This window comes from Denticeps clupeoides, chromosome 11, assembly GCF_900700375.1.
Source record: "Denticeps clupeoides chromosome 11, fDenClu1.1, whole genome shotgun sequence".
In the NCBI taxonomy this organism is placed as follows: domain Eukaryota; kingdom Metazoa; phylum Chordata; class Actinopteri; order Clupeiformes; family Denticipitidae; genus Denticeps; species Denticeps clupeoides.
In genome coordinates this window covers 12,770,496-12,795,790 of record NC_041717.1, presented here as the reverse complement: position 1 = coordinate 12,795,790, position 25,295 = coordinate 12,770,496, and the positions used below count along the sequence as shown (strand labels likewise).

The window sequence follows — 25,295 nt, the reverse complement described above, 5'->3', positions numbered from 1 at the left end:
AATAAGTGAAGTGATTGTCACATGTGATACACAGCAGCACAGCACACAATGCACAAAGTGAAATTTGTCCTCTGCATTTAACCCATCACCCCGAGTGAGCAGTGGGCAGCCATGACAGGCGCCCGGGGAGCAGTGTGTGGGGATGGTGCTTTGCTCAGTGGCACCTCAGTGGCACCTTGGCGGATTGGGATTCGAACTGGCAACCTTCCGATTACGGGGCCACTTCCTTAACTGCTAGGCCACCACTGCCCCAAATTTGGGCCACCTTGGATGAGTCCCGATGTATTACACAGCATGCACAGACAAAAAAAGACAAGCACAGACACATAAGCAAAAAGAAAAAGAAATTCATTTGTCGCTCCTATTAACACCTCCATCCAGATGCTGCTTCATTCAAACATATATCTCTGTACCTCAACATCTAGCTCCTCAGCAGGCATCATTCACCAGAATTGCGGCTAATTTCTGTTGCAGCCCTGCTGATGATTTTATGAGGAACCAGATGCACTGACCACATTTGGTGGAGTAAATTTTATGGTGTTGGGCTCTGGCGCAAATAAACTGAGCTGTGCTGCATGTGAACTGGGCAGTAAATTATGCAGACCACCTTGTGTCTAGCCATCAGAAGGGAGCTCGCAAGTGAGCTGAAGCCTCAGAGTGGTGGGTGGATGGAAATATGAACATAAACGAATCGAGAAGATGGGTGTGGGGTGTGGCGGGGTTTGATTCTTAGATAGCAACGGATGACAGACATTTCATAACTGGAATTCAGCTTTTACAGAGCTGCTCGCCTGCCAGAAATATGTTACCATGGTGATGACAGGTAAGAGGTCTACACACCGCAGGGAACTATAAAAATGAACTTTGCGTTAAGTGAAAAATTTGGAAAGGATTTTGTACTACTTTAGCTCTTGTTAATACACCCCCCTTCTCCCTTGTCTTTTTTTTTTTCAAATAAAATACTTTCAGTAACATCCACATCAACTAACCTTCTACTGAAGATCTGGGCACTAATCCCTGTCTTTGACAGATATAAAGCCAATTTCCTCAGCTGAAAAACATCTCCTTTACTCATGAAAACAGGACGATAAACGGCACTGTAGACCACCGGACTGACACCCACAAAATTAGATCAATTAATGGCATCAGCGATAAGAGAGGGATAAGAGCGGTGCAGCCTGCAAGGGCTGTGACAGGAAATATCACATACACAGAGACACACAGGAACATTTACACACCATCAGAAATCCAATATTTGTGACTGCAAGATAACTGACTTCACAGGATTCAGGAAATTAACACAATGTGCAGCAGTTTGAGGCTTGGTGCAACTGGAGTGTTGACTCTAGACTACTTTGCACAACTAAAAATGATTTAAGACAGGGACTAGGTCAGAAAAATTCTTGAAATTAATAACTTTATATAAGTATGAACTATACATGAGGTAAAGTGGTGTCCAGAGATGCTAATCTGTTATGCTTCGATGATAGAGCACAAGCAGTGCTTGAACACAGACAAAACTTTTTCATTTGAAGTGGAATAGAATGCCTTTGGGCAGAATTGTCCTATATTGCTTGTAATTACCATGGAAACTGATTGAACCTCACCTTTCCTGAGGACAAGACTCCACTCTCCAAAGGCACCCTGCAGACACACAAAAAAATCCCTTCAGTGTCGTGCACTAGAACCCTAATTCAGCCAAGCAGCATTCAATGTGAATAATAATAAAAAAACACTTAAACTAGGGGGGTGGGGTGTCTGTGCATTCACAGTTTTTTTTTCTAAGAAGAAAGTAATGAAGAAAAAAATCCAAATTTTTTACTGAGCACTCAAAGTCAGACAGAAAGTGAATTAAATGGAGCGTGCATCTATTTTTTCCTCCTTTTTTTAAAAGGCCCTTTTGTGTGAGTACTGGTGTAGTGGCATGAAAACGCATGTCTTCCCAGAGTCTCAATCAGCCCAACTCCATTAGCTTGAGATGAGGGGATGGGGGTGAGTCCCACTGAGCTTCTAAGACTGCTGTCAAACATCACTGTCAAACATGCCCATATGCAAAGGTTCCGGTCCACGGGTAGCCATAAAAACAATGGAAATGAACAAACAGCAAAGCACTCCACTGCCCAACCATGGAGGGTTTGAGTCACAGAATATGACATACAGTACAGGTGAGAGTGCCTACAGGGGCTTCTGTTTTGGGATCAACCACCCCTCAAACTCAGAAATATCTGCTAAAGAAAAACACAACATAAATGTTTGTTTTTGACTAAGCTGTAACAGACTAAAGTAAACCAGGGACAAGCCAGACCTGCGAGGGGTTTTGACAGTCTACAGTCTATACTGCTAGCACCACATTCGGTCAAAAAAGTTACACAAATGATAGGGTTCCAGAAGCTCTGGAGTAAATATCAGCTTTTTCAGGCATAATAAACAGGAATAAATAAATAGATGAAGCCTAAGTTTCAGCTGCAAGGGTTTATGGGGATTCAGTATCATTTAAGGAGTAGCCACTATGGGGACAAGTGGCACCCCATAGATTTTATGTTGTTCTATGCTGCCAATGGATAGTACACTGAATGAATATAGTTTATCTAGCTTAACTAATTAAAATGCACAGATGACTCAAAACACATCAATAAATTGTTTAATAATTAATAATTAACATTGAATTTTTTATGACATCCCTTCTTTTTACCCATTGCCGCTGGCCCCTGAGCCTGCAGAGCTCTCTGCAATTTTGCCACTGGGGATCCAACGTGTCTCATCCACCACAGTGCGGGCATGAGGCAGGCGGCCCACATCCTTCACCGTTACAAGCAGCTGGTGGGAGCTCCGCAGGATCTGCACTGCCTCGTCATGGGGGATGCTGCGGAAACAGCGGCCATTCACATCCAGGATCTGATCCCCCACCTGAACAAAGACAACAGGAATGTAAAATAGAGCCATCTTTTTCTTCCACATTTATAACAACGTGCCTTTTGCATTTAGTCTTTTAACAGATACCTTATTCTGTACATGTTTTCCTTTATGGCCCATTAAACATGCACATTTTGTTATGCCATTAGAGCATAATAAATGCGCTGAGTTAGATTTATTTGCATCTAAATTGAAAGATGACAACGAGAGACAACTGGGTGTGAAATCCAGATCAAGACAAAGTCACAAAGTGCACAAAGTTCAGAGTCACAGACCAGTCAAATTATCACCGTGCCATTGCTGCGCTGACAAATAGATTAATTCAGCAATGTTGCTGGCAGTGTTAATAAAAAGACTGTTGCTGTGTTTCAGCAGTACAGAAGAACACAATGCCAACCAGGCCTATCCAAAAAAATCAAGATATGTAGAGTGGTAAGACTGCCAAAAAAAAAAACATTAACAGTAAATATCAAGTTCATGCTAGTACAATCTCTACAATGCATTTACAGTGCCCTGCCAAAAAAATGTCATGCACTCTAACATTTGGTTGGGCCATATTTAGCTTTCATTACAGAATGCATTCATTCAATTAACTTATGAAATGTAACAAGATTTATCTCAGTTCACAGTTGTAGTAATTTTTCACTGACATTGTTTGTGTTGAGGATGTGAGAGTCAAACCACTGTGCAAAAGTATTTTATAGCACTGCCCAAAGATTCTCAGTGGGGTTAAGGTAATGACTCAATGTCTGACGATGATGTATTTGAAGTGTGAATTTTCAGATACTGAGATGAATTAATTTTATTCCTTCATAATATTCCTGAACCCAGACCTGACCCTCTGAAGCCACCCCATACCATAAAACTACATGCAAAGGCTTGTGCAGTAAATAGTTTGCATGGTGGATCACTTTGCATCACTTCATATGCTTTTTCCGATCTTTTTCAGAACAGTCACCAACCCCTAAATTCTTGTTGCATAGTGCATGTTTAATTGTAACAATAAAATGCTTTTTAATATATAATAATATATAATATCACAGGGCAGTGGTGGCCTAGCAAGTAAGGAAGCAGATCTGTAATTTGAGGGTTGCTGGTTCAAAAGCCAACCCACAAAGGTGCCACTGAGGTGCCACTGAGCAAAGTACTGTCCCCACACACTGCTCCCCGGGAACCTTTCATGGCTGCCCACTGCTCCCTCAGGGGATGGGTTAAAAGCAGAGACCACATTTCAATGTGTACACTGGGTGCTGTGCTGTGACGTGTCACATGTGACAGCTAATCACTTTCACTTTTAGCTGTGAGTTCAAATATCCATTTTATACTAGATGACTTCATTTAATCTCTGATAACAGTCACTCAAGATTTTTTTAGATCACATTTTTCTGCTGACAAGATGGTGCTCCGCTACCCTTCCAGATTGTAATAATGGTTTGAACTTGTACTTGTTTCAGAAGTCAACATTGTTTTTTCATTTCGTCCAACATGATTGCTTAGGAAATATTAGTCATTATATTAGTTAAAATTAAATTACATGTTACCAGCTGAAACATATTAATAACTGCAGTAATTTAAACATTTTAGTCACCCAATTTTATTCCAAAATAAATTACACTTAAATGTGCATTATGTGCATTTCTGTAATGATGTGCTTTTGTAGGATAAAGTAGCTCTATCCACTCATGCTCACTGAGCAACAAACAACATGGGAAATCAAATAAGAAAAATCACAAAGGTTTGATGCAATCTACCATTTCCTACAAAAGCGAGAATACAAATTTTCGCGAAGCCTGACAATGACCAGACAAAAAGAGAGCCATAGTTTTCCTCTTGGGAACAGCCTAAAGCTGACAGTGAGTTGAAAAAAGGTCTGTCCCTTCCCTGGAATGGGACAAAGGAGAGAAATCTCTGACCTAATTAAGACAAAAAGTTTGATCAGTGATGCGATGTGCAATCAGTGTAATGAACATTATTCACTGAACACTCCTCATTTCCACTGAGAACGATGTGGATATCGTGCCATTGTTCAAAGTTAAATACTGTTCAACAAAGGCGTTTCCTCATTAATTATGCCTTTCTTTATACTGATTGTGTGTTAAAAATCATGTTCAAATTAAAAAGGAAAAAAAAATAACACTGCATACAATTAAATTGGTGAGGCAAATAATCTCATATCATAACTGAGCAAATTCTGTGCCCAGTTGGTTTAATTCTCTTTATAATAATACCCTGAATTATTATAAAGAATTCCCTGAGTATCAGTTGACAGTAGGTTTCAGATTTTTTTTTTTTACTGGATTAGCATTCCTTTTATCACTACACAGGCCAGACTTTCATCCACTCAACCCAAAAACTCTTCTGCTGTAAGGGCAGAGTATCTGAAATACTCTGGGAAAATCTAGAGGCTAGGATAAGGCCAAAGACATCCTCATAACATAAATCCTCACATAAATACATAGATAAAATAAGACAGTAACCTGATGTTTACGCATGGTGTTTATGTTAATCCTTTATGACATTTACTTAGTGAACACTACCAACACAGCACTTACTCTGAGGCAGTTTTGGAGACTAAGATGGAGGCCATCCATTATGTTTTGATTGAATCTGTTAATTTTTAAAATCACCCCTTTTTACTCCTGTGCCTCTCACAATGTAAAATCTTAACTAAATTGAAAGCATATTATTATCATAACCCAGGAATTCAAAGTTCAGTTTATATATGTTGTACTGAATAGTGAACCAGACTTAATCAAAATATTTATACTGGCTATCATATCTATTCGTACTGGCTATCATATCTTAAACTTAACAGCACTTGTGTAGCTTTTAGACCAGTGACATTGTTGTACCGTGCATCATGGAAATTTTGCACAGTTTTGAAACCCATTATATATTGTAATATTTGGTGCAATAGTTTTGTCTGAATGCATTTAGAGTTCGCTGAGTTTTATTATGGAAGCTCATTTTAACCAGTGAGACTAGTTTTCTGTGTTCTGTTCAAACTGCTTGTATGGCTTTTGTCTTGTTATGAACACTCGTTCATAAATCTGACCACTAGTTATGGGGATAAATATATTTTGTTATCAAAATGTCCCATGCATCTGGCAAAGTAAATGGCTTGGATACATGCACCGTAAATGTTAATGGCCAATTTCCACTCATTTATCTTAATGCAACTCATTCAGTTTCTAGGTTACAGTATGATCAATGTATATTTGTCCATCTGAATGGCGAGCAGATGAAAGAAATTTAAACGCCTTCAACAATAAGGAACATTTAAAAAAATATTTTCCACAAAAAACTGACTGAGACTTAAAAAAGAGACAAGACAAAGGTTCCATACAAAGGTTCTATTGTATTACTTTACATTACAGTGCTTTTCAAAGGAGGGAGTAAAAATATGATATTAATGCTGTATGTGCCAATGTAGTTTAGGATATAGGCCTATAGCTCATACTGCAGACAGAAGAGGGGGGTCCTCTTAAATTACAAAGAGCAAGGCCTCAAACTTCTCATTCATTTCCAGAGAATAGTTTTACTATTTTTATTCACTTGTTTCCTTCACTCCGCACACACTTTCAAATGTGTCACTCAGTCTGCTTTTGTGCCTTTTCCCTGCATTTGGCAGAAAAGCAAGGCAGCGGAAATCTTTTGGGTCTGCACCATTTTAATGCGTCAAGGTATTTTTAGCACCTGTCTCTGTCAGAAAGTGAAGCAACTGTACTGGCATAGAGCTGCTGGGCCATTTTCTGTATTGTCACAGCACAGTGAGTTTTTGTCCATTTTCCCCCGCGTTCTTAACTACATACTCTCCGGGTCACTGGTCTGCTCAAATGCAAGCACCGCGAGTAATGACATTTAAATGACATTTCATATTTCCTACCGGACAGTGTACTAACCACAAAGCAAAGGACTGAAAAGGGGGACAGGTAAATTTGCCCATACACCCTGTATCCTGTGGACAGGCAAAGTTGGCTGTCCAAGTTGCCTTGGCTGGTGTTTGCTGGTCTCCGGGTGGACTGCAATAATGAGGATGGGTGGTGGCACATAAATGGTTCTGGAGTCACTACATCTCCATGTGATGCTGGCCCCTTGTAAGTAGGTTCTGAAACTCATTATACAGTGAGTGTACCCAGATGGTCAGTAGTCAGGCCATCAATCAACCCCAAATATACCTGCATCTTTATATGCCTGGATGATTGATGTATTAAGAAAGGCCAGAGTGCTTGTCTTCATATAGTTAGGAGAATATTATTTGGGACCAATGCAGTACAAATTTTAAAAAGAAACTTCCCAAATTAATTTGCCATTGTTCTGCTGTAGGAGCCTTTTAATAATTATTTAAATATTATTTGGTATCACATTGTTTTTTTAATATATAATATTTGTGTTAGATTGGTCTAAGTAACTACTATTGTAAAAGCCACTATATAATCACTTCTTACCTTAGTACAATCAGTCCATGTTAGGGTCATAGGGTAATTGTATGAAAAAAAAATAATTCCATCTACTATTCAATCTTAAGTAAAAAGTTAATTTTCTAAATGCTGTGCTTATAATGATAGTTCTTTTGTGTTAGCAAGGTGATTAAGGTGACCTTGACAGGAAGCCAGTGTGTCAGCACTGCAGCATAAGCCGATGTGTTTAGAGCTTCTTCTATCTCATTGGTTAAAATGAACAAACATGTCTTTTTATATCTTAATGTGTAACTTACTCTACTGATAAAAGCTTACTCTACTGATTTCACTTTTCCCTAACAGTCTCCTTTCGGCTTCTCCTGGTAGGGTGTCTGGGTGTCTGCACAAAGATTTGGATGCCCTTCCAGATGCAACCCGCCCCATTTTACTACCAAGTCGTGGAACTTCGGAACCTGTCAAGGAACAGCTATGTAGATAAATCACATTTTATTGACCGTACTTGTTGTTTTTTTTTCGGGGTGAAGGGGGGGTGGTGCAGTGCATGAGCTACATGGCTCAGCCCCAACATTACAAATTACTGCAGTCTCTACGTCTGTCCTGGAATTAATGTAGAAATCCCTTTCCCCTAACACTTGGATAGGATCCCAAGACACTTTAACTGCTCATTCTGAGAAAGCTTGTCTCCCTGTGCCTGAGAAGAACGATCCATTTCTCTCTGAGACAGAGGCCCAGATTTTCTTACTCTGAAAAGTCAGTGGGGCACCATCCCAGCACATAGAAGTCATTATAATGAGGACAAAGGGACACGCTAGTATCGCCAAAATGGTCACGTTGTCTGGAAGATTAGATTCTGAGGATGAGTTACTGCTGTGTCCAGTCCAGAACAGGGTTGCAATCAACACCTCAGAAAGGGGTTACCATAGCCCCAAACAGCTGCCATGAGTCAAACCTAGGGGTACCGACACTTTCAGAAATTGGAAATGGCTGCAATGCATTATGGGCCAGAACCCAAGGTGAACAACACCTGGACAGGGTATCAGTCCACCACTAGGTTAACACAGGCAAAGTCAAGTTAACATCCTCGACTTATTTATTCCAATTGTTCTCAACATTTCTCCCGGAGAACCCACCTTCTCTGATGGTTTTCCTTCCAACCCATGTTGAAACCCACGCTGACACATTCATTGTTTCCTGATTAAGTTGGGTTAGTCCTCTAGCAACAGAACTGAAGAACTCAATCAATCTTTATTTGCAAAGTGCCTATATATCAAAAAGGGGAACCCATTCTTCTCTGGTAAGCACTGGACGACCCTGGGTTGCATATGTCAAGGTGTGGAGTACTGTGAAGTGATGAAGAACAGGCATTATAACTATTTGGTAGCTTTCCGACCTGAGTAGCAAGCTGCTCACCTTTTATCAACTTCCTGCATGCCTTGGTTTGGCACAAATACTGAGTACAATTTGCCCACCCCATTGGCAATATGATGACACTTTTTAAAAAGAAAGATGCCAGAAGTGCCACTGTTTTACTTTCTGAGCCAAGTTCGGGAACAAGCTGGTAATGAATGAGGCAATTAGGGGTAGTACACAATAAAACCCAATGAACTTCATAATTTTAGAACGCCCCATTTGCAGAAAGACACTGTTCACTGCACCTCTACAGCAGGTCTAGCATGTCACCTTATTTATTTACTCCGGAGACAGGTTTGATGTTGGTTCTGCAAGAGCAGTGTTTCAGTCACGCCAGAGCCCTGTTTTCACAGAGGATCAGAACAAAATCCAGGCCACCAAAGGTAGTCGGCTAGCTAGAAACAAAAACACCCTTTCAAAAAAGATAAGAGAGTAAAACACAAAAACACACTCAAGAGGAACTGGAGATAAGGAAGTTACAACAGAATCAACATGGCAAGCAATAAAAAGAACTGTACTACAGACAGGGTTTCTGCAGAAGCTGAATTTAAGACATTTTTAAGGTCACTTTCATCAAATTACATTTGCCCAAGGGCCAGAGTCTTTCTTGGCAGACACTCTGAGGGCCAGATGCTCTTGTAAAATACAAAAATATGTTATAATTTATTCATATATAATTAATATATATTCATATTATCGTTATTATTTGATATATTAATTTTCTTTCCAAATTTCTGTTAATTTTCAGCTTTTGTCCCTGTTAACAGTCTCATATTACCTGTACTGCTGCAAGCCACTTGGTGGCGACTGCTTTAAAGTAGACCCTTAAATGATAAATTCATTGTTGAGATATATGAACAACATTCAAACATTAGATGAACAAACCCAGTATAAGACTATATTTTCAGTTTCACCTGTGTGCAGAGCACCAGAGTTCTTGAGACCTGGGCCTTTTAGGTGTGTTCAGTAATCCATCCCTGCTTTTAACTAAAGCAAAACTAAAGTGATTGTGAAGCAAGCACAGCACAGCACATGATGCAAATAATGAAATGTGTCCTCTGCTTTAAACCATCACCCTTGGCAGCCGTGACAGAGGAGCAGTGTGTAAGGATGGTGGTTTGCTCAGTGGCACCTCCATGTTGCGTTATTGACGCAGATTTTGTGAGCAACATCTGAATTGAAAATTGCACATGTACAATAACACACGGAAGTGTGCAACGCGCAGTGGCCACAAATTAATGACAGATCGAAGGCTTGTTTCATTTGATTTAATTTGTCTGCCGATTTTTAAGACCTTTTAACTTTAAGGATTACTAGACATTTTAATGGTATTTAAGGCCTTGTTTTTGGAAAATCCAATTTTTGCGGAAAACCTGACAGATGACAAAGGGAAATCCTGAATGAATGTGAAGAGCAACCACAAACTGTTTCTATCCTGATAGGAGGAATGAATGTGTTCCACAGTGATGATGCACTCAAAATCAAGAGTTGTTGCATGGAATAACAATGATTTCACCATATCTTATACCAATACAGGATGATGAATGGGACTAGTAAGTGGTGACCACGTCACTCTTTCAATTGGAACTAGTCAATAATATTTTAATTTCATCACAGTGACAGACATGGGTGGGGTATTAACTGTAATAGCTACTATGATGACAAGGAAAGATACAAACTGAAGCTTGAAAAATGAAACAATGGGGAAAAAAATGTCTTGCCACAAGGGCACTTGTCAAGGCCAAACAGCAGACATTTCAGCACCATAAGAGTTTGATTTGTACCCATGCCTGATTTCGGAGCACATGCTGGAGCACATCACCTCACCTCTAAGAACCCGATCTCTCATTTTTTTTCGAAATCCGCTTTGGAATATTATATGGCACATTCCAGCATTAACCCAGAAAACACATTTACTCGCAACGGGGCATTTTCACTAGAACAATTACCACCACTGGGCCGGAACATTAAAAATAGACAAATCTGTGTTCCAGGGAAAAGGAAAGAGACTCAGAATGAAAAACAGTACTGCATTCATCCATTCTCTTTTCTTTTCTTCCCTCAAGGCTTACCTGGAGCCGGCTGGTGCCAAACGACAGCAGCTGCTTCTAGAGAGGGCTTTGGCCTCCTCCCAGTGGCCCTGGCCACTTAGCTGGAGAAAAGGCATCCCTCATCTTTCTAAGACAAGCTACCAAAGTGTCGAGTGTCAGCTCTCCCTTCTGGCTAAGAGGGGAGGCTCTTGACAGATGGTTTTGCCCAGGCATATTTCTGTAATTTTCCTGTAATTTTGCTTCATGGCTTCTGTAGATTCTCACAGTGTCTTCAAATGCACTTGTGTCTTCAAATGCACTGAAAGTCACAGTACTGCCTTATTCATAAAATTCATTCTTACCAAGGTCATGGTAAGGTCATTCTTATCAAGGTTTGTGACCAGGAAGGAAGGAATTGGTTATTTGGGTTTGGTAGCAGGAGATCACTGCAAGACCCAGACTGATCCACTGCTCAAAACCTTTTGACTAGGTGCCCTCTAGTCAGGCATCCCTTCATCCCAACTGATGAAGGGATATAGGTCACAATTTAGACACATGCAAGATGAATCTGTAGAGTACGCGCTTCTGCAAGTTTATAATGCAGCACCTGCTTCCTATAAGATGCTTCCTTCAAGTCAAATCAGTCAAACATCATAAAGGGGCACTGCAACAGATTTGCAGAGAGAAGTGGATGGCAACGTCTTACCTTCAGCCCACCATACTCTGCAGCTGAGTCTCTGTCCACTCCAGTGATGTAGATGCCAAGTCCATACTCAGCACCTCCACGAATCATCAGTCCCAACGAGCGTCCATCGTCCAGTGAGAGATTCACCTGCAAACACAAGAAAAGAACAACAACAATTCTTTCGCACAACTGCTCACAATTGAATCAGTTAACACCTGATATAAAATTTCAAAACTTAAAACCTATTTCTTTTCTTTAGCCTTCCCAGAATTTGAAAATTTTAAAGATATTTCTCTCAATGTATAATTAAATTTGTTGTGTACACTTGTATGTCATTTTATGTTTTGTACAGTACTTTGGTGCAGTGGAACTGCTGTTAATGTGCTCTAGAAATAAACTTGACCTGACTTTGTGTTTTTGTACTCTGCATTAATTTATAATAGTGCAGCACACGGTTGAGGCCAAAATTATTAGCCCCCCCTCCTATGAAATTAAACAACACTCTTTATTTTACCCAAATAGAGTTGAAACAAGAAAGGGCAAAATGAAACATCAAATGGTTAACCACCTGGCCATTAATAGTCAATAGTGTATCCTTTAGGGCAGTGAGTGGTGGCCAGAGGTGCCACTGAGCAAAGCACCGTCCCCACACACTGCTCCCCGGGCGCCTGTCCTGGCTGCCCACTGCTCACCAAGGGTGATGGGTTAAAGAGGACAAATTTCACTGTGTGCACCGTGTGCTGTGCTGCTGTGTATCACAAGTGACAATCACTTCACTTTCACTTCACTTCACTTTCTGCGCCACAACTGACACTTCTTTACTAGGTTGGCACAGGTCTCCTGAGGGATTTTGGCCCATTTGACCCTCCATTACAAATCATTCTAGCTGGTCCAAATTGCATGGTTTCCCAGGATGGACATTGACTATGAGCACCCACCACAGATTCCCAACAGGATTGAGGTCTGGGCTCTGTGTGGGCTACTACAGGATCTTGGTTTTGGTATCCTTGTGGAACTACTTTCAATGTATGCTTTGGGTCACTGTCTTGTGGGAAGAACTAGCAATGACTTAAGCCTGGACTAAAAGCAGATTTTTGCATATTCTCCCTCAAAATGTCAACATAATTTACTTTTTCATGACGCCATGTATGATGTTCTTAGGTTTGAAGGCCTCTCCCTTTCTTCACCAAACATAAGCAACATCCATGTGCCCAAACAGTTCCAGTTTAGTCTCAGCAGACCAAAACACAGACTTCCAAAACTCATCTTTACCTTTCAAATGTTCACAGGCAAACCTTAGTTGGTCTCTGATGTTCCGCTCTTTAAATAAGTTATTCCGGGACGATGGCCCTGAAGCCCACCATGAAGAAGAGCCCTCACAACCGTGTTCCTTGAAAAACTAACTCCAGAAGGTCAGCAACAATCATCTTGGCAGATGTTCGAGCCTCCTTGTTGACATCTATGACTATTTTTCTCTCCAGAGTTCTACAAATCTTGCTCTTACGGCCACAGCCTTGTACTAGGATATTATGCAACGTACAGCAGTTCTAGACACCGTGAATGGCTTGGAGGTGGCAGTGTAGCCTTCCCCCTTAGCATGAGCCTCTACTATCTTCTTTCTGCGCTCCAGGCTGATTTCTTTTGTCTTTGGCATGGTGAGTAACAGTCGTCCCTCTCATGTGTTCAAGATTTTATAGTAGTCATGACAGCGATGGGGATCTAATAATCTCTGTTCTGTTACATTGCACAGTGCTTGTGTTAGCTCATTTGGGTAAGGAACCAAGTGTAAAAGCCAGAGCTGAGAAGGATTTAAGGAATCAGTGAAACACTGCACCTCTTCCAGATGGATGCCTTGTTTTCATCAAATTCGGCTAATTGTGTGTTAATGCCATAAACCAAGATCTCCAGAAGGCGGTCCAAAAGCAAATAAGCATCCTTTTGATTCATTCACCTGATCGCGGATCACGCTGATAACTCAGCAAGGCTGTCAAGAGGGAGGAAACATCAAGTCAAGTAATTTATTGTCATATGTACAGAGCACAACTTGAGTGCCATACTAGGACATACTAGTGCAACAATACCCAAAAATACCTCTCAACAGCCTGTGAAACGTATACAATGTTTATTTGTATTAATAAATATCTGAATAAGTAAGTAAAGGTTGAGTAACATAAGTATGTACGTTAACATAACGTAAATTGTCAGTGCCATGAATTGTGTGGTACAGCAGCATTGCAATGGATGAGGTGACAGAATTTTAATTGCCTAGAAAAGAAAAAGAGACGCCTGATCTGTTACGGTGTGTTGAATAGTCTGACAGCACTGGGGTAAAAGCTGTTCCTAAAACATGCTGTGCGTGTGTTATTTTAAATATTTTTGAGAGAGCAAGAGACAGTGCGTGAGACAGAAAGAGAGAGAGAAGATTCATCTCTCCTGGTGCCCATCTTCTGCATTTTCTGGCAACCCCAATACTCTCTGTTCCACAAGTATACATCACTGTCATGTTTTAATTATAAATATCTCAAATCATCAACCAAAAAAAATAAATCTAAATTAAACCAACGTTCTTTTTTTTCAACTATTGATTTTACTCCCTGTGAAAGTTTACTCTAGAGACTCAGGAATGTGCTGGAGGGTCCGGGGGGGGCTTGAATTATGACTCTGCCATCAGCACCTGCAGCACTCCTCCCGGATGGTCGCCGCTTACACTGCACATTCCCTGCAGCCCTTGAAACGAGGGAGAACAAGGAGGGGGGTTGAGAGCAAGAGATAGAGGGACAGAGAAAGGGCCAGAAGGAGGAAGAGGAGAGAAGAGGGGGACATGACTACTGCTCAGAACCCGCTTTCCCGCTGCCGCCACTTCCCCTCTCCAAACATCTCCTGCTCTGCTGACTGCCGTGGGGCCATTAGAACTAAAATGTGGGTCCGGATGTGCATCAGCGCCTAATGGCCACCGTTTTATCAGGTACAGCCGGTAGAAAAGTCAGAGATTAGACAACCTCTCCTGTTATAGCCATCGCAGTGGACAATTTCCTTTAATATCTCTGGTTCATTTTCATTATCCATTTTGGAGTCTCCATCTGTTACCTCACTCAGGGTTCCTGTGCATTAGCAAATAAATAAATAAAAAAAAACAATCCATAACTGGATTAAATGCAAATGTTCACCAAGATAACTGGCCAAAAAAAGTGAATGAAACTAGAACATACAATGTTGTGTAAATAATAAATCCCAAAACTGAAACCTAAAAATTTTGTAATATATAAGTTATATAATTAGATATATTTGTACATGGTACATTTTTTTGTGGATCTCAAACTCCTTGGGTAAGTAAGAATGCTAAAAACATTAGATGATATGCTACATAAAAAAAAAGATCTATACCAGCATCAGAAGTGCCATGCTCATTTATTTTCACTGTTGAGTGCATGTTCAAAATTAGTCATTAATGATTAGTCATTAATATGCATTTTTTTTTTTAAAGGAACAGGTTATGTTCTTTGCTATTTTTTAGCCTGCAGCATTTTTAATCATTTTCATTCAGTCAACAATGATTTTTAAGGTGTACAGTTTTTAGATATGTTTCTAATTCATTTCCCCTGGGCCCTGAAGTAAACTGTCTAGTAGTATTGGTATTAAATGCAGCAATTTATCTGCAGTAATTCACATAATATATATACTCTAAACAAATAACAATTTAATAAATCCACGATATCTCACCCTCTTCTCACTGTTCTCCAGGCGGGTATGCGGCTGTCCCCGTCTTCCTGTGCCCGTGTGCTGTTCAAGCAGCTCCAGTGGGGGGGACACACTGCGGCCCTGAGGATCCACCCAGGTGTAGATATGATTGGTGATATAGCCTCCTGGGATGCGGCCCATCGAGCACACAGCCATGGAGAGTTTCTTACATCCCTTTAAAACCTGAATGAAAGAAAGAAAGAAAGAAAGAAAGAAAGAAACAAACAAACAAAATGAGTCACAGCTTGAAGTGACCAATATAATAAAATATTATATTATATTATATTATATTATATTATATTATATTATATTATATTATATTATATTATATTATATTATATTATATAGGCCAAAAGTTTTGGCCTATATTGACAAAAAAGGACCTTCTGAGATCATTTCAGTGATCCTCTCATTAACACAAGTGAGAATATTGATGAGCATAAGGCTGGAGATCAGAGATCAGTTAGAATAGCCGACTGGATGCTTTTGTTCTTACTCTGTTAACCATTGTTACCTGCAAGGAAACATGTGCAGTCACCATTGCATTGCACAACAAGCTGCTACTAACATTGCACCTAAATCAATCATTTATCGAATCATCAAAAACTTCAAGGAGAGAGATTTAAGTGTTGTGAAGAAGGCTTCAGGGTGCCCAGTCCAGAAAGTGCCACCTAAAGATGATTCAGCTGTGGGATTAAGGTGCCAACAGTGCAGAGCTTGCTCAGGGATGGCAGCAGGTAGGTGTGAGTGCATCTGCACGCACAGTGAAGCAAAGACTGTTGGAGGATGGCCTGGTCTCAAGAAGGGTAGTAAAAGAAGCAACTTCTCTCCAAGAAAAACATCAAGGACAGACTGCAAATTCTGCAAAAAGGACAGGGATTGGACTGCTGAGGACTGGGGTAAAGTCATTTTCTCTGAAGAAGCCCCTTTCTGATTGTTTGGGGCATCTGGAAAAATTATTGTCCAGAGAAGAAAAGGTGAGCAAATATTGTCTCTTTGCATAAACTTGATGTAATTGTCAATAAAAGCCTTTGAAAAGTATAAAATGCTTGTAATTATACTTCAATACACCACAGAATCAACTGGCAAAAAGATCTGAAAACACCAAAGCAGCAAACTTTGTGAAAACCAGTATTTGTGTCATTCTCAAAGCTTGAAGTGTGTGTGTGTGTGTGTGTTTCAATCCAAAGGGGTGTTCAAGCCAGGACTGTATATTTAATTATTACATAAGAGTATGTCATGCAAGTTGATTGGCTGGATGCAGAGAAAATAGGCAAGTGTAAGGACCTGAGCAAGTTTGGGTGGTCAAGACTCATTGACCCACATGGGGAATAAAGGCTGCCTTTTGTTATCTGATCCAATAGAAGCTTCTGCAGCTCAAAGGTCAGAACCGGACCACAGCACAATGTTAGAAGGTGGCCTGATCTGATGAATGATATTGTCTTTGCAGATTGCTGTGTGTGTGTCGCAGAAGAAGGCTAGCCAGCAGAGGGAGTATGATGCTTTGGACAATGTTCTGCTAGGAAACCTGCTCTCTATCATCTGGGTTAACCTTACTGTCACAAAGAACCAGTTACTAAGAGCCTCTGCACCCATAGCCTGTCTCCTCCTGTTTCCCAAGGGCCTGAGCTCTCACCACTCCATCTCTCCAGTGTCCCAGATACATCCAGCTGTCAGTGCTACTACTACAGATCCTCTAAAGTGACGGGACCCAGAGCCTCTTTACAAAGTCCCCTTACTTTGTGAAAACAAGTTTTCTCTTCCTGGCTGGCAATACAAGCACTCACAAACAACATATATACACACACACAGACACACACTGGTACTATGGCTACCAAATATTTCACACCATCACTCAGTCTTTGTTACTGAGTGCCAAGGCTGTCAGGACCTCCGTGTTACTGGCTCAGCAGCGTCAATCTCTCTTTATTCAGTACTAGAGAAGACAGGGGTAAGAACCCTGACTTTGTCTCATCTCTACACTGCTATCAATGACAATTTGGAAGAGAAAAATGCTTAACACATGAAAACACACAATGCACACGCACATACACGGGCACAAGCATCATTAATCAAAAGTTTCTCTTCACATACATACAGAATAAAATATATCGTGTGCACTATTTTCAAACTAAGCGTAGGGCGTGTGTAGGGCACTTCTTAATTGTTTTCTTACTGGTAATTTATGTAAATCATGAGGATGCATTATGTTAAGGATTAATTAGAAGCACCTATCAGAGTTAATTAAAGGCTACTTTGCCGCAAATGGATACTTTGTCAAAGGCTACTTTGCCGCCTGTGACAGAGGCAGATTAGCTGATTAGAGGATCGCAAATCTGATGTCCTGAGTCAAACCCTTTATTTATCACTCACTGCCATCTTTTTAATCTTTCAACATTTGAACACTAACTGCACTGACACTCAGAGTCACGCAGACAGCAGGCTGTCGAAGACCATCTGGGGACAGCAGCGTCGAGCAGCTGTGTGACTCATCGTGCGTACATTATCGGTCAGACTAAGGGGAACTATTTAGGTGGGTAAAAGCTATAATTTACCAAAGGTGCAGCAAAACCTTGATAGAGGTTTGATCACAGTTTATGGATCATGGTTTCAAGTTTTGTAATAGTAATACCTAAAAAGTAAGTGTTACTTAGCAGACTGACAAGTTGTGTATACTTGAGAATTGGAATGAAAATCATACATGATTCCAAACTTTTTTTTACAAATAAATAACTGAAAAGTGGGGTGTGCGTAATTATTCAACCCCTTTGGTCTGAGTGCAGTCAGTTGCCCATAGACATTGCCTGATGAGTGCTAATGACTAAATCGAGTGCACCTGTGTGTAATCTAATGTCAGTGTAGCCCTGCTGATATTTTATTCTGTTTATTTTATTTATTTTATAGAACTGATAAATGCCTGGATAAGGTATTTATTTATTGTTTATTTATTGTATGGAGGAACAATTGTTGTATTTGCATTTAATTAACTTTTTGTATATGTAAAGTATTTCCTTACGGTAATGTGTGTACTACCTGCCTACTGTGTGTGAGCGGGGGGTGATTGGTTGGAGAGACCGGAAGAGAAAGGGAGAGGAGAAGGATGGAGGACGGACGCGAGGTGCAGTAAAGTTACCTGCGAGTCCGGTGGAAATAGATACATAGCACATGTATTTATACCCTCCGGAACATATTGCGCTAGTGGGAAACGGATAGTGACCCATTACGATAGCGGATATTATAGACAGATTACGATCGCGAAACCGAGCGGTGAATCCGACGCGGTACGCGTCAAGACATCTTCAGATGGTGGAAGTTTTCGACGTTTGCGAATTTTTTCTGGGACTTTTCCTACACCTGTGGGTGAGGAATCTTTTGATCTTTGGAATGAACAGGCCTATCTGATGATATCCGAGTGTGACTGTTCAGACAAGGAAAAGAAACGTCGCATAATGGAAAGCATTCGAGGACCTGCTTTGGAAGTAATTAAAGCGGCTCGGGATGATGCACCCGACCTCAGTTCTAGAGACTATGTGAATGCTCTGGAACGTGCATTTGGAAGTGCTGAATCTGGTGAAGATCTATATTTCACTTTTAGACTCATGCAACAGTTGCCCCGTGAGAAACTCTCCGATTTTGTAAGGAGGCTTGAAAAACCTTTAAGCAAAGTACTACAGAAAGGAGGAATTTCACTCGCAGATAAGGACAGAGTCAGAGTGGAACAACTGCTATGAGGTGCTGATCCACGTGCTGATTTGAAGCTTCTGCAACTAAGACTAAGAGAGCGTTTAAGCAATCCGCCTAATTTTCTACAATTGCTTAGTGAAATACGCGCGGAGGAAGAATATGAAGATTCTCGGGCAAAGCTGAGCACATCGGTGCATAACAAGCGTGTTAATGTACAGCCAGCTATACAGACAGACATTCAAGAACTAAAACTGCAGCTTCAGGATCTTAAGACACAATTAAGCTCCATAGTGAAGAACGACAGTACTGTTGGGGTCACTGACTTAAAGGCTCATTCTCCACTGGACACAGTTGTTGATAGTTGTCCGAATGAGGAAATCACTGCTCTGAAGAAGCAGGTGAAGCGACTACAAAACAAAGTACACCATAGTGGTAGAGAGATCACTGAGGTCACAACTTTTGCTACAGGCATAAAGTCACCCCAGTCCACAAGATTTGTGCCAAAGGACCATCAGCAAAGTGATGGATATTTTTGTTACAGATGTGGGGGTGCAGGACACATTGCTAACAAATGTCACAATGAGGAAAACCAGCGTTTGGTCATTCAGAAGTTGATTAGATCCATAAAAGGCACAAAGAACAAGCTAAAATCTACTGTCCACGGTGATAACAGTAACCTTAACTGTTCAGTGAAGCGAAGTGCCGTTCATCAGAATAATGGCCTTTGTATTCCGGATGGACTTGTAGGACCTTCTACCATTGTACCACTGAAGGTCAATGGTCATGCTTGTGACGCCTTGCTTGACAGCGGGTCACAGGTCACTGTAATCTTTGAGTCCTGGCATCGGGAACATCTCCCATATGTTCCTATTCTCCCAGTGACTGGACTTGCTGTTTGGGGCTTAAGTGAGTCGAGCTACCCCTACAAGGGTTATATAGTGGTTACCATGGAATTCCCCCAAGCGCTACTGGGAGAACCAGAGACTCTGGCTGTTTTAGCGTTAGTATGTCCTGGTCCCAGGGGACCTGATCAAACTCCAGTGATCATTGGGACAAATGCTAGCCTGTTCCAACGGCTTGCTAAGTTGTGCGAAGGCACAGCAGGTGTTGAAGTGATACGGAGCCTTGGAATTAATGCTCCAATAACCATGGAAGGCCATAGTAGACAAAACCACTTGAAAAGACAATGGAAGGACGACGAGGCCGAGGCCATCGGTAGTGTGAGCTGGTCAGGTCCTGGAACACTGGTTTTACCACCGGGAGGCAGCAGTCATGCCCACTGTAAAGTCGACTTCCTGACAAGTGTGCTCGAAGGGGATTTACTACTGGATGTGTCCACAGAGTTAAACATTCCTGCTGGTGTACTAGTTCAGTCATCGGTCACCAGGAGGAGTGAAATTGACGTGGATAGCTTCTCAGTAGTGGTTCACAATGAGTCTTTGAAAGAGACTGTGATTCAAGAAGGAACGGTGCTGGCGCAGTTATATCCAGTGGATTCTGTCTTGCCTGGGTTAGTCTCTTCGGAGACAGAAGACAAACTGGATCCCGCTTTATTCAAATTTGGAGATTCACCCATACCATCTGAGTGGAAGCAAAGATTAAGTCAACAACTCGCAAAGAGATCGAACGTCTTTTCTGTCCTGGAGTGTGACGTGGGTCTAGCTAAAGGGGTAGAACATACCATCCGATTGTCTGACCCAAAACCATTCAGGGAACATTCACGTCGTATCGCGCCTGCTGATATAGAGGATGTGAGGGAACACCTCAGACAACTGCTTGCTGCAGGAGTTATCAAGGAGTCGCATAGTCCATATGCGTCACCCATAGTGATAGCAAGGAAGAAAAATGGAAGTGTAAGGATGTGTGTAGATTATCGTACGTTAAATACACGCACCACACCAGACCAATACACCATACCGCGCATTGATGATGCCCTCGACTGTCTGGCAGGGAGCAAATGGTTCACTGTTCTTGACTTGAGAAGTGGCTACTATCAAATTGCGATGGCTGAGGAGGACAAAGAAAAAACTGCTTTCATCTGTCCATTGGGATTCTACCAGTTTGAAAGAATGCCGCAAGGTATCTCAGGAGCACCGGCGACATTCCAATGACTTATGGAAAAAACAGTAGGAGATATGAATCTTCTACAGGTTTTAGTTTACCTAGATGACTTAATTGTCTTTGGAGATTCTTTGGAACAACATGAAGAACGCCTACTCAAGGTACTAGACCGATTGGAGAGTGCTGGGTTAAAAGTGTCCTTAGACAAGTGTGTGTTCTGTCAGACGGAAGTCAAATATGTGGGACACATTGTCTCGAAGGATGGCATTGCTACAGACCCAGACAAGGTAGCAGCAGTTGCTAATTGGCCGCAACCCATTGATTTGAAGACACTCCGATCTTTCTTAGGTTTCTGTGGTTATTACCGCAGATTTATCCAAATCTACTCCGCGATCACCAAGCCACTTACAGAACTCACAAAAGGATACCCTCCAATGCAAAAAGGAAAGACATCTCGCAAAGAATCCGCTGGGGAGTACTTCAAGCAGTCTGAACCGTTTGGGGACCGATGGACTGTGGAATGTACTCATTCGTTCAATCAGATCAAGTATGCACTTACCCATGCACCAGTACTGGCCTTTGCTGACCCAAGCAAACCATATGTACTACATGTGGATGCCAGCCTGCAGGGGTTGGGCGCAGTCTTAAATCAAGACCACCCAGAAGGTTTGAGACCTGTTGCATTCGCCAGTCGAAGATTGAATAGTGCTGAACAGAGATATCACATTCATCAGTTGGAATTTCTGGCACTAAAGTGGAGCGTGGTGGATAAGTTCCATGATTACCTTTATGGGGCTCGATTTACTGTGGAAACAGACAATAACCCACTCACGTATGTTCTGAAGTCTGCGAAGCTTAACGCTACTGGGCATAGATGGCTAGCGGCATTGGCTACGTACGATTTTGACGTGCGTTACAGACCTGGAAGAGAGAACATCGACGCTGATCTCCTCTTGAGGAAACATGAAGGGAGAGAAGAGATGCAAGAGTGGCAAGACATATCAAGGACTGGTGTCAAAGTCATTTGCAATAAGTCTCTTGTACGTCATGAACATGGATGCGAGGTTCCACTGGTACAGCAACTAGGAGCAACTCCAGAATGCGTTCCGGAACTGTATGCTTTTCCTACCCGACTGGACCTGAATTCATTGGAGTTGATGACTCAAGCCGAGTTGATCAAGGCACAGAAACAAGATCCTGTAGTGGGGTTAGTCTTGAAGGCTAAACTACAAGGGACATGGCCAGTTGGTACTGGAATTGACCCAGAGATTGCATTATTCAAGCAAGAAGCTGACAAGTTGATTCTGAAAGATGAACTGCTCTTTCGTAAAGTGAATCGAGGAGGAGTGGAAAAAGTACAATTGGTACTACCACGTCGGTTTAGAGGCACAGTGTTGAAAGCATTACACGATGAGGCTGGACATCTTGGAACTGACAGAGTGGTTGATCAGCTGAGAGACCGGTTTTACTGGCCGAAAATGTCCAAGGATGTTGAACAGTACATTAAGTCGTGTGGATACTGTGTGACACGGAAAAGTCCATGTGAAAGGGCTGCTCCCCTGAATCAAATTGTGAGCAGTGGACCCATGGATTTAGTATGTATTGATTTTTTGACCTTGGAACCTGACTCTAAGGGTCTGGGTAATATTTTAGTGATCACAGATCATTTTACTCGCTACGCACAGGCTTTTGCCACCCGTAATCAGAAAGCGGGCACGGTGGCCAGAGTGCTAGTGGACAAGTACTTTGTACATTACGGGCTTCCTGCTCGTATTCACTCCGATCAAGGACGAGACTTTGAGAGTCACCTGATCCGAGAGTTGACAAGCATGATGGGTATAAAGAAATCAAGAACTACACCATATCATCCTCAAGGTGATCCACAGCCTGAGAGGTTCAACCGGACACTGCTGTCCATGTTAGGGACCTTGAGTGCTGACAAGAAGCAAAAGTGGAGTCAACACCTTGGGCATGTGGTGCATGCTTATAATAGCACCAGAAATGACGCAACAGGATTTTCCCCTTATCGTTTGATGTTTGGGAGGGAAGCAAGACTTCCTGTGGACATTTGTTTCGGTACTTCACCGGACAACCATGACATGGTTACTCATTCACAATATGTGAACAAGTTAAGGATGAGTTTGCAAGAAGCATTCCAGCTTGCTACAGCTGTGGCGAATAAAACTCACCAACGTAACAAGAGGTCATATGACAAAAGAGTGGTCGCTCAGTCTTTAGATCCTGGAGACCGAGTGCTAGTGAAAAATCTTGGATTGCATGGGAAACACAAACTTCAATCCCGTTGGGGTTTTGTGCCATACCGTGTGAAGAGGAAATTGCCGAACTTACCTGTGTATCAGGTTCAACCGGAAACAGGAACTGGTAAGATGAAAGTTCTACACCGTGATCATCTACTACCTATTGGAGAGGCAGTGAGACTTCCATCCACAGTAGAGTTGACTGAAGCATCTCAGAACTCCGCCCATCGACAACGTCGACAGAAAAAACAATGTCCAGATACTGAAATCCAGAATCAGGAAAGTGGAGAAGAATCGTCCGAAGAATCTGAGGGTGGACAGTCTTACATTGAACTTAGATCAATACCATTTGAGTTGCATTCTTTGCCTCAAGGAACAACAGAAACAGAACAGATTCAGGGTGGTGAAGAATCACATGAAGTTCTGGATCAAGAAATGCAAAATGGACCTGAAATGGATTCATCTGGTCTGGAAGACGAAGTGTCTGAAATACTGGACATTCCAATAGAAGAGGAATCTGAAAAATCAGGAGAATCTGAGGACGAAGCTCAGAATATACCTCCATTAATCAGAGAAAGGCGAAAAACTAAACCAGTTGTTAGATTGACCTATGACAAACCCGGACAAAGTATTGAGCAGCCGCTGACAATAGTACACCGGGGTGTAGTGATTCATATAGGATCAAGTCAGTAAGATACAGCTCAGGTTATACACACCTCATGCCACGCTAGTAAGGTTATGGTATGTCTGATGAGGACATCTTGACATTTTGAGGGGGGAGAGTGTAGCCCTGCTGATATTTTATTCTGTTTATTTTATTTATTTTATAGAACTGATAAATGCCTGGATAAGGTATTTATTTATTGTTTATTTATTGTATGGAGGAACAATTTTTGTATTTGCATTTAATTAACTTTTTGTATATGTAAAGTATTTCCTTACGGTAATGTGTGTACTACCTGCCTACTGTGTGTGAGCGGGGGGTGATTGGTTGGAGAGACCGGAAGAGAAAGGGAGAGGAGAAGGATGGAGGACGGATGCGAGGTGCAGTAAAGTTACCTGCGAGTCCGGTGGAAATAGATACATAGCACATGTATTTATACCCTCCGGAACATATTGCGCTAGTGGGAAACGGATAGTGACCCATTACGATAGCGGATATTATAGACAGATTACGATCGCGAAACCGAGCGGTGAATCCGACGCGGTACGCGGGTCACAGAAGGGAAGACGCGGACGTCAGGTCGCCAACGCGGAGGCCAGGACCGAGCGAGCTCTGCTGGACACCAGGACCGATCCTGAGAAGGCTCCTTCATGCCGTTCAGCGGATGACGGAGTAAGGAGGTACCTGGTATTTTTTTGGTTTATTGCTCTACGCGAGTGAAGCAGCCATTTTCTGTTTCGGCTACCATGCACCCGAGCAGCGACTCAGGCCTGCAACGAGTAGTGTGGGGTACCCGGGTTAGTTCAACTATTGACTTTTTGAGTTATTGAGTGTTCGAGGACTTTTACTTTTGAGTTGTTATATATGTGTTGAGTGGAATATTATTTGACCTAATTGTTCATGTTCTAATCAGTAATGTAATATGTAAATATATTTAGTAAATTATTTGTGTGTGTTAGAATACTTGTGGTGTGTTAATTTGTGTATTTAGTGGTTTTCCTTATTGGTAAGTGGTGGGAGAAATTTAGCATATCCAAAATTTAACAATAGTTTAACTAGTTAAATACTGAGGTTCAGAGGGAACCCAGGGAGCGTATCCCTGGCTGGGCTAGGGGCGCTACATCAGTAAAAATACAGCTGCTCTGTGACGGCCTCAGAGGTTGTTTAAGAGAATATTGGGAGTGACAACACCATGAAGTCCAAAGAACACACCAGACAGGTTAGGGATAAAGTTATTGAGAAATTTAAAGCAGGCTTAATCTACAAAAAGCCTTAAACATCACATGGAGCGCTGTTCAAGAGATCAAATGGGAGGAGCATGGCACAACTGTAAACCTACCAAGACAAGGCTGTAAACCTAAACTCACAGGCCGAACAAGGACAGCGCTGAAATGCAGCCAAGAGGCCCATGGTGACTCTGAACGAGCTGCA

General features: G+C 41.7%; 1 protein-coding gene across 2 annotated transcripts in view; it reads right to left on the bottom strand.

Moving 5' to 3' along the window:
* Positions 1-25,295, bottom strand: part of whrnb (whirlin b) — a 65,024-nt gene that overhangs the window by 19,917 nt on the left and 19,812 nt on the right. For both annotated transcript variants that reach the window (XM_028996172.1, XM_028996173.1), the window contains exons 2-5: positions 15,180-15,380; positions 11,481-11,606; positions 2,693-2,907; positions 1,608-1,644 (exon numbers count right to left, since the gene is read on the bottom strand). In XM_028996172.1, coding sequence (XP_028852005.1) covers positions 1,608-1,644; positions 2,693-2,907; positions 11,481-11,606; positions 15,180-15,380 — 579 coding nt within the window. The remainder of the gene's footprint in view (positions 1-1,607; positions 1,645-2,692; positions 2,908-11,480; positions 11,607-15,179; positions 15,381-25,295) is intronic.